The sequence below is a fragment of the Micromesistius poutassou genome, assembly GCF_964030765.1.
Source record: "Micromesistius poutassou genome assembly, contig: SCAFFOLD_1716, whole genome shotgun sequence".
In the NCBI taxonomy this organism is placed as follows: Eukaryota; Metazoa; Chordata; class Actinopteri; order Gadiformes; family Gadidae; genus Micromesistius; species Micromesistius poutassou.
The window spans coordinates 1-10,357 of record NW_028180521.1 but is presented as its reverse complement, the minus strand read 5'-3'; the positions used below and the strand labels follow the sequence as shown (position 1 = coordinate 10,357).

The window sequence follows — 10,357 nt, the reverse complement described above, 5'->3', positions numbered from 1 at the left end:
ATGGGACTCAGGGGGTTCTCGTAGCTGCAGGGGGGAGACGGACGGACCAGGGAGACGGGGTCAGGTACCGGAGAACAGGGGGGAGGCCTCAGGGAATCGGAACAAAAGGCACTGTAGTAAGAACCAAAACGACAACGATTAACGTTGGAAGAACACCAGGGTGTAGAACAGGGTGAGGAAGAGGGTCACCAGGGTCAAACAAATAGTGAGCACAAGTTCAGCCAGCAGCCAGAGCCATGTGGTCCAGGAGACGCTGCTCAATGAGGCCCCAGTACGAGGCCCCAGTACGAGGCCCCAGTACGAGGCCCCAGTACGAGGCCCCAGTACGAGGCCCCAGTACGAGGCCCCAGCTATACAGTTAAACCTGCACGGTGCTGGTTCTCCCATTAACAGCCTCTAGTGGCTGGTGTTTTAAACTACAGTCACAGCTATACAAGTGGGGCAAAAGTGGACCGGAATAAAACTTATTTACAGAGAAGGATTCCCTGGATGGATTGCTACACTTTTTTTATTCTCGAGAGACTTCCGAGTACAGATCTTGTATTAATGATGTAAATAAGCTGCAGTGGAGAAGTCCCCACAGTGCAGGTTTAAACCCTGATGCGGGTGGGGGGGGGGGGGGGGGGGGGGGGTAGTGGGGTGGGGGGCTCGGCAGTGGAAGATGCTGGCCTCAGGTGAACGGGGGGCGGACTGGGAGCGCTCTGTGGTGGCTCTGTGGTGGTCTTACCTGGCCTGCCTTAGCACCCTGCCCTTTTTAGCGGTCAAGCCCCTGAAAGACCTGCCACAGCACAGCGGGCCCGCCGACACTCACCCGGCACGCGGCAGAAGGCACCTTTGTGTTCCGTGTGTGTGACAGAACACACGCATTCCCTGTCCGGCTAAACGTGTATGTATTCAAGAGCGGTAGATAGGAAGTCAGTAGGTCAAACGTATATCAGTCCACGTTACATTGAAGCTGTCCATGTGCCGTCTGCCCAGGCATTAAGAAAGATATGTGTTCAGTTACGTTTCCACTGGGGATTCGCTTCAAAATTATTTGCCAAGTATTATTGCCAAAGTGTCAAAACCTTTAAATATTTACCACCAAGTATTTAATGTGTGAGTGTGGGAGAGTGAGTAGAAAAAGAGATGTTGTGGTTGGTGTGTGTGTCATACTTTAATAGTGAGAGTGAGGGAGTGAGAGAGAGTTGTGGGGGGCGGGGTGGGGGGGTACCGCAGCATGCCGTACGCCACATGTCACCCAGCGCTGCTCTTATTTTCGTCTTCTGTTTCAATGGAAAGTTAATTTAGGACTTATTCTAATTGAGTCACGTGTCCCCGTCTCTTCAAGAACTCCGCCGGTGCGGTGGATACTGAACGGCAAGGGCGGGCCTTACGATTCGTTGCACTGGTCGCCCGCCGTTTCCTCGGCAACCAGTAGGTCATACTCCTCGGCCGCGTACTTCTCCCAGTCGGACATCTCCTGGCCCTCCGTCTCCAGCTCCTTATCAGACACACACGCACACACACACACACACACACACACACACACACACGCACACACACACACACACACACACACACACACACACACACACACACACACACACACACACACACACACACATAACAAGGGAAGAATGCTGTACAATATTGGGCTGCTCCTGGCATAGGGTGGGTTAAACGCAGAGACTGAGGCCCCGTCCAAATACCCCCCCTCACCCTAGATTTGAGCCCTAACCCTAGATTTGAGCCCTAACCCTAGATTTGAGCCCTAACCCTAGATTTTGCGCACTCCCGCAAAGGGGTAGGGTGTCCCAATACTTAAGGGAGCAAGGGGGAGTGCTGTTTTTCCCCTTAAAATCATCCCTTGAACGCTAGCCAGCTCGGTAGCTGACTTAGAGCTAAGGGCACTCAAAGCAAGTGCTCTTGTTAAGGGGAGAGGAACGGGACCGGGCCTTAATATCCGGGATTCATAGACATCATCATCATCTTCTTCTTCTTCTTCATCATCCACAGGGAAGACATTGCTCGTACGCTGCTCATGTCTTACCCTCACGACGGAGAAGGGGTCCCTCTGCTCGTGGTTGAGGTACTTCTCGATGTTGAAGAAGGTGTCGAAGAAGACGTGGCCCAGCTTACACCTCTTCAGGTCCCGCAGTGTGATGTGACCTGGGGGGAGGAGGGTGGGGGAGGAGGGGGGAGGAGGGGGAGGAGACGGTGACTAAAGACACAAAGCCCCGCTGCTCCCCGTCACGGTTTAAAAGGGAATAACTAAATGCTTCCATCTCCGGTTACATGCTGGAAAAGGTCAGTTGGTACGGCGTGCCAGACATTTCCCTCAGGGTCAAATTCCTGCCCAGTCTCCCCCCCCCCCCCCCCCCCCCCCCGCTGCTTAATGTGGAGGACGGGGGCCGCTGATGTCGGGGGTTACCGTGACTACAACTTTCCGAGTGGGATAACGCCGCCGAGTCCTGCGTCAGAGTGGGAGCTTCGGGGAAGCGGCAGCCGTGCCGTGGTGTAACGAGCCACTCAGGTGTAGTTCCTCTAAAGGCCTGTAGGGGGCCTGTTGTGGGTGGATGCAGAATGACCTGCCCCCGTTCTAAGTCAACGGGGGGGGGGGGGGAAATGTGACTTTTATTCTTGTGATACAACGCAGATTCTCGGTTAGGATCCGAGTGGCTTATTCGTCGCCATGTAGCGAGAGCTCTCGTTTTGGAGTTTGAATTCATTCACAAGTTCGCAAGGCTGGAGTCTCGATGGCGCCGGTTTCAACCGCCGCCCTCACTGTGGCGGCACAAACGTGACGGCCCCTGACTGACCTTCGACCTCGGGCTTGACCAGGTCCAGCATCTGGCAGAGGCAGTCCTCAAAGGGCAGGGGCTCGACGCCCAGAGCCTCCAGCTTCAGGCTCTGCTCCTCGTAGAAGGACTCCAGCTCGTACATGCTGAGCACGCCGTCCCCGTCCAGGTCCATGCAGCGGAACCAGTACTCCATGCTGGGGGGGGAAACCAGTGGAACGTCAGTGGAACCGGACCCGCTGGTCCTCTGCTCAGTGGACCAGCAGCAGTACCTCCTGGTCCCCCCGTCCGGACCAGGAGGTACCGGCGGTCACTGGAACCCAGCTCACCAATCTGTTCAATTGGCTGTTCGTTGTTATCGTTTGAATGTACGTCACAATTGCGTGGCACTAGGGGTGTGACGAAAAACGATTTGAATCGGAAAAAAATTGATTTTGATTTTAAAAGATGCGAATCTTCTGCATCGAACTGAATCGAATCGTTCCATTTAAAAAATGGATCGTTCCTGAATCGTATCGTACCCCATGTATCGAGATACGCATCGAATCGTCTTTTATTGGAGAGACGCACACCCCTAACAAATACACTTCTTCTCTAGTATTTGATAAATCTTTTTGAAGGAAATGCCACATTTACAAGTTAATTCATTTTGTGAAATGATTGTCTACTTTCAACAAGAAATCCATTGCATCACACCCTCTCGAATTGAGCCATGCCACATCGAATCGTAATCCTTCTGAATCGAAACGTTCCATTTAAAAAATTTATCGTTCCTGAATCGTATCGTACCCCATGTATCGAGATACGCATCGAATCGTCTTTTACTGGAGAGATGCACACCCCTTCATGATACATTTACAGATGCTCCAGGAATACACACACATCCATTTATACACGTGTGTGTGTGTGCGTGTGCGCGTCTTCCCACCTGGTGTCCGTCTTCTTGTCCTCCTCGGAGATGAGAAACCACACAAAGTCGGCGTAGCTCATGCGACCCTCCCTGTGCACCCGCCGGTCCCTGGGGGGGGGGGGGGGGCACAGACAGCACCCACACGGTCAGCACTGGCCCTTTAGACCGACCTCATCCTTCACACCCACACGGTCAGCACTGGCCCTTTAGACCGGCCTCATCCTTCACACCCACACGGTCAGCACTGGCCCTTTAGACCGGCCTCATCCTTCACACCCACACGGTCAGCACTGGCCCTTTAGACCGACCTCATCCTTCACACCCACACGGTCAGCACCGGCCCTTTAGACCCACCTCATCCTTCACACCCACACGGTCAGCACCGGCCCTTTAGACCGACCTCATCCTTCACACCCACACGGTCAGCACCGGCCCTTTAGACCGACCTCATCCTTCACCACTCGTGATCGGCCGATGTATCCGCCGGCTGATTCGCAGTTTTTTTTTTTTAAGTGTATTGGCCGATACACGTTTGCAGATTATTATTATTATTATTTTTTTTTTTTCCCCCGGCAGGATTTACAGACAGACAGTTCAATAAATGTTCCTTTTAAATTGAGACTTGTAACATTTGTTGTCATCATTGTGTCATTTTTATGATGTAAATTGAGGGAGCAAAAGCATTATCGGCTCAAGAAAATCGGCAGCTCCTCTCGGTCTAATTGGATAAGGCTGGTGGAAAAAAAAAAAATTGGTATCGGCATCCATGTCGGTCGATCCCTAATCACCACCACATCCATCACGTCTTCTCTGCGAGGTGGGCCAACTCCTCTCTTCCACCCTGCCCTAAAACACACAGTGCTGGTTTTTGTCAACCATTTCCCGTAGCGAGGTCACCAACACCGCTGTGTTGACGGATACGGCAGAACTTTGAATGGTGAATCACCATAGTTGGAAGTCCCAGACACAACCGCCCAAAGCGTTGGATTTGCTCGAGACAAATCAAACAAGACTCAATATAAATTATCCTCAAAAGCAGCAGGAGGAAATGATGGCAAACGCCCAACGGTTCTCCTGAATCCCCGTGGTTATTCCGTTCACGCGTTTCTCGCGGATCCAGGCGTGGGCTACATTACAATTATTTTGGCTCAAGGGCAGTTTACAGCCTACTTATTTGTATGTACCCCATCACACGTAAAACGATCAAAAGCACAACGCCTTTCTCATGCTCACGGTTTTTTTTTACTCGCAATTGGCAAACAGCCGCCCATTGTTCTCCACCAAAGGTAGATGAAACAAAGTGCCGGATGCATCCTGTTGTTAAGCACATCTTTGAACAGCCATTCATTTGGAACTCGCCCCCAAAGAGAATTTGTGTTTATCGAACGCCGGGATTTCCCTGCTCAGGGGACACCCCCTTTGATTTGTGGACCGGCGCCGCTAATGGAACGGAGCCCCCCCGGAGTCTCGGAGAGCGTGCGAAGGGAACAGCGGGCATCAATGAGCACAGCGTGAGGCCGGAATCAAAAGTCTTACGCTGCTAATTGCACAGGTGTTTCATCACAAAGCGGTGCGTCCACTGGTCTGGAGCGGTGGGAACAGTGGGAGTCATGGGTCTGTATGCTATCTGAGCTGTGCCTTAGCGTACTACGTTGCGGGGGAAAAAAAAACAAAACGTAACTGAATGAAATGAGCGATGAATGGATTCACCACCTCACTAATGATCAGCTCGCTACATGCTCCTCCTCTGCAGGGTAACCCCGCTCTATAGTTTGACCATTTTGCTTACCTGTATATTCTGTATATTCTGCATTGAAAGAGATTAACCACATCAATGCCAAAATGCTTTTTTTTTTTTAAGCACAACCTCATCTATATTGCCGGGACATTATTTTGTCATGGAGATACAGATTCAACACAAATGAAAAATACAGAATACTGAACAAACAGTTTTGAATCGATCAAATACATTTCCATTTAAAAAATATGTTTGAGAATGGATCGCATTTGAGCCTGCAGGAAAAGAGGGGTGAAACCTTTCAACCAACTGTGTGTTTGTATTGGTTGTCCAAAACCACGTGATGCAAAAAAAAATGCATTGGCCTTTAGTAAATCTGTGCAGAGGTAGGTCTGCAGAATCTGTCACTTCTTTCTGAATTGATTGAAAGAAGTTATACACTGACAGAATGAAGCCAGTGTCATCTCCTGGAATATAATTGTAGTCAATGCAGATTAAGGCTGCAACTAACGACTATTTTAATAGTCGACTATTGGCCAGGGGTGCGTTCGGATTACTCAGTTTATTCAATCAATTCATAGTAACGCACCGCATTTAACGGTCAGTAACGGTAACGGCGTTGTGAGGAAGCACACGGTTTCCACACCGCGGGCGCGGTTATCCACCGAGATAATACTTGCTTTCTCTTTAAATGTTCGTGCATCGCCGTTCGTGCTGCCGTGATACGCAAGGTCTGCTTTGCAAACCTTGCAAGTAATCTTTTTATTCGCCGTATCCAGGCTAAAATGCTCCCAAACTTTAGAAGTTTTGGTACGTGTGGCTGCTGTGTAGGACGCCGCCATTCCTGTATACGTTACCGCTCGGCAGAGACGCTATTGCGCATGTGCGACTCTCGGCAGAGATTGTAATGAAGTGAGATGCCTCACTCCGTTGGATAAACACGTCTGGCGACAATCGTCGACAATGGAATTCATTGTCGACTATTTCTATTATCGATTTTTGTCGACAATGTCGACAAATCGCTGCAGCCCTAATGGAGATAATCCAATGTCAAATTTATACAATTATATCGACCGTCCGTCTATGGGTGGAGGGAATTGACAGTTGGGTTGACGTAAACATCATGGCGGTACATCATTGTATGTCCCTGGTGACAGGACAGACCTCAGAGGGCTAACGCAAGAATCCAGCGCAATATACAGGCCGACGAAAGGAGGGACTTCATTTGTCAAAAGCACATGTGCATAAAGCGAAGCCTTTATGGAAAACACATACCTCGTTACGGTTCCTGAGAATATTCTCTCAATCATCTTGTTGGAGATGGCTAGAAACAAAAAGAGAACACACACACACACACACACACACACACACACACACACACACACACACACACACACACACACACACACACACACACACACACACACACACACACACACACACACACACACACACACACACACACACAGAGAGAGAACATTTATGACACGAGTGGTTAAACACATTTCTCTTGCAGACGCAGCCCCGCTCCGATTCCCCTACAGCCAGTTCATATTGTATTTAATCCATCCATGCGGACCGTAAATTCAGATCAGCGGGACGCAGAAGTCTGTGTGTGTGTGTGTGTGTGTCTGTAAGTGTGTGTGTGTGATCTGGGGGATACCATAAATCCTCGGACCATCCCACCCGGCTACAGCGGGGGTAACCGTTCCAGACACTGCGTCACTGTGGAGTGGGTGTGTGCCCCCCCCCCCCCCCCTGAATCGCTCTGAGCATCAACTAGGAACATATGGCATGTGTATGCATGTGTGGTCACCTAGGGAAGGTTATCCAACCGTCTCTGAGTAGAAGACAGAGACGTGAAAACTATTTTTGTAATTTATTGCGACTTAGTATTTGAGTGTGTGTGTGCGTGTATGTGTGTGTGTGTGTGTGTGTGTGTGTGTGCCAGGACTGGAAATGGAATGAGCGCCGTCAAGTGAAGTCGATGTGTGTCGCCCTTCATCATAATTACAGTCTTCCTCGACTCAATCCCTTGATGACACCCCCTAAAGGGAGGCTCCCGGGGAGTCAGGGGAGAACCACCCACAGCCCAGTGGGAGGAGGCCAGCGGACACAAACCACCTCCCAGGAGTGCCTAGGAGGGAGTGCAGTAGGGGGCCATGTAGGCAGACTAACAATAACACTACTAACTAATAATACTATAACACTAACACGATTAATAATCCTCATAAGAAGTTGGAACAAATACAGTTAAATAAATGATGGATTGAAAGTGAATTTACAAATCGTTAAGATTAGTCGTGATTGGACATCAATCATGAGATTAGATTCATCAGAACCGAGTCAAATGTGGTCAGAATTGGAGGCAGAGTGAAAAGCAATCATGATAATAGGGTTCAGGAAAACGTAACATGACCAGATTAATAATGATCTGACAATCAACGGTGAGATTAAAGTAACCCTCGCATAAGAATTCAACCACAGTGAAAAGAAGCCGGCTCGATAAAAGCTGTATTTTGAAACCTAAACGCTAAGCATGTGGTCAACGATGTAGCCATTTTGAAAGCACAGTGCGGTACTGCACGGCTCTGGTGATACGAGTGTTGACTGGCTGATACAGACGACGTGGGGAGTGATCAGGCGGTGTGTGTGTGTGTGTGTGTGTGTCTCTGTGTGTGTGTGTCTCTGTGTGCGTGTGTCTCTGTGTGCTTGCGCGTGTGTATATATATGTGTGTCTCTGTCTGTCTGTCTGTCTGTCTGTCTGTCTGTCTGTCTGTCTGTGTGTCTGTGTGTGTGTGTGTGTGTGTGTCTCTGTGTGTGTGTGTGTGTGTCTCTGTGTGTCTGTGTGTGTGTGTGTGTGTGTGTCTCTGTGTGTGTGTGTGTCTCTGTGTGTGTGTGTGTGTGCGTGTGTGTCTCTCTGTGTGTGTGTGCGTGTGTGCGTGAACGTACTCTGGTCGTTGTGCCGGGCCAGGTCTCTCTGGTCGATGAAGAGGTCGTGGTCCGTGTCCAGCTCCCAGAACTTGCAGTAGATGACGTAGAAGTGTTCGTAGGAGAAGAACTCCGTCAGCTGGTTCACGTCCTCCTCCTGGTCCAGCAGGGCCACGTTCTGCAGCCGTGAGGTAGAAAAGTCACACCTTTAAAACGCAAAAACTGACTTCAAAAGCAACACGCTTTGTTAATTCCAAAAGGCGCTTTCACACACTCGTAGTTCAGTGAACTCTGATTCAGGGGTGAAGTTTGGATCGGTGAGCGTTAAAATGATGAATAAGAATGCACGGAAGGGCTTTTACTGTGAAAGTCACCTGAAGGAAGTTGCTTTTCCTCAACTCGGAGCATGTGATTCTGCCAGTCCAAGACCGGTTCACATTGTAGAAGATCCTCTGGGTGACCTGCCAGCGAAATCAGAGGGACACAAGTTAGTGGCCGGTTAAAACCGCCCTGCGTACTACAGGTAGCTCTAGGTAGAGTGTATATTGCCCTGTGTACTACAGGTAGCTCTAGGTAGAGTGTATATTGCCCTGCGTACTACAGGTAGCTCTAGGTAGAGTGTATATTGCCCTGCGTACTACAGGTAGCTCTAGGTAGAGTGTATATTGCCCTGCGTACTACAGGTAGCTCTAGGTAGAGTGTATATTGCCCTGCGTACTACAGGTAGCTCTAGGTAGAGTGTATATTGCCCTGCGTACTACAGGTAGCTCTAGGTAGAGTGTATATTGCCCTGCGTACTACAGGTAGCTCTAGGTAGAGTGTATATTGCCCTGCGTACTACAGGTAGCTCTAGGTAGAGTGTATATTTTGTTACGTGTAAAACGAGGACTCCTTGTGAAACGCAGTGAAACACAGAATGCAAATTTCACTCAATATTTCGTAGTGCGGCCAAAAAACAAGATGGTACTGTGTTTAACGAGCTTGAATGTAAGCAGGGCCGTGTTGTTTGATCGGGGCCCTGTGGTTCGGGGCTCGTGAGGAGATCACCGTGTCGGGTGGTGGGAGTGGCGGCGCCTCACCGTGGTAATGTAGCGTGTGTGAAAGTCCGAGGCCTCCTTCAGAAAGGCCAGGCCTGAGTGAGAGTCCACCACATCCTGTAAGGCAACAAGATGGAAAAGTCACCCCCCCCGACTGAGTCCTGCCGTCTCTATGGCAACCAGAACTGACCACTCGCTCGGTACGACTACAATAAAGCGATACATCTGGTCAAACACTTTTGTGGTTGTGGTTTCTTCCGAGAAGAAAGAGCGGCCATAACGCATCGCTGCGTTTGTCCGCGTTTGCCTCGAGTAGCCGGACAGACGTTGTTTTCATTCGAGTTTGACTAGAAGTGAACCGCCGTGGCATAAATCTACGATTCTATCTGCTCTGCATCTGGCTGCCGTCAGAAGAGGCCTCGCAAACCCTGAGGTAAGAGGCCATCAAATTCTTAATGTTTGGTTTTGATGGCGGGGAAAGCCCAGCAGGGGGGCGGGGGGCGGGGGGGGTTAAATCGACCCCGTCAGAGTGCCTGGGCTGAGAGCTGCAGGAAGACTGAAGTCAGCGCTCCTCCCCTCGCCGTGAACCCTCGTCTTTCATGTGGCGACGCTGCATCACGAAAGGAATTACACTTGTGCGCTTGTGATGAAAAGCAGTGCCACTTTTAAACCGAAGCGTTTTTACGCACACACACACACACACCCACACACGTGCGGTACGCACACACTTACACACACACACACACACACACACATCTTATTTATTTTCTGCAGTGGGATTGAAATGTTGACATAAATGCGCAGGCGGCAATGAAATTAAAAAGGCCTTATTTTTGGCCGTCGTGCCTCTTTGACTCTTCCTGGGAGTTAAATTAAATCATAGAAAAGCACATAAATCAGCGGGCGGCGGAAACGGGCGGGGACAGTCACATCTACTCCGCCGCAATCCGCCCTTCATTCA

General features: G+C 49.9%; 1 protein-coding gene across 1 annotated transcript; it reads right to left on the bottom strand.

Annotated features, from left to right (window-relative positions):
• Positions 1 to 5: 5 nt before the first annotated feature.
• On the bottom strand, positions 6 to 9,513 carry ppp2r3b (protein phosphatase 2, regulatory subunit B'', beta; the record flags this gene model as incomplete). Its single annotated transcript, XM_084489063.1, has 9 exons — positions 6 to 24; positions 1,377 to 1,483; positions 2,033 to 2,151; positions 2,802 to 2,977; positions 3,709 to 3,798; positions 6,704 to 6,752; positions 8,381 to 8,537; positions 8,734 to 8,820; positions 9,439 to 9,513. Coding segments are annotated over 9 exons (879 nt in total), but the record flags the coding sequence as incomplete, so codon positions are not given.
• Between the last annotated feature and the right edge of the window lie 844 nt (positions 9,514 to 10,357).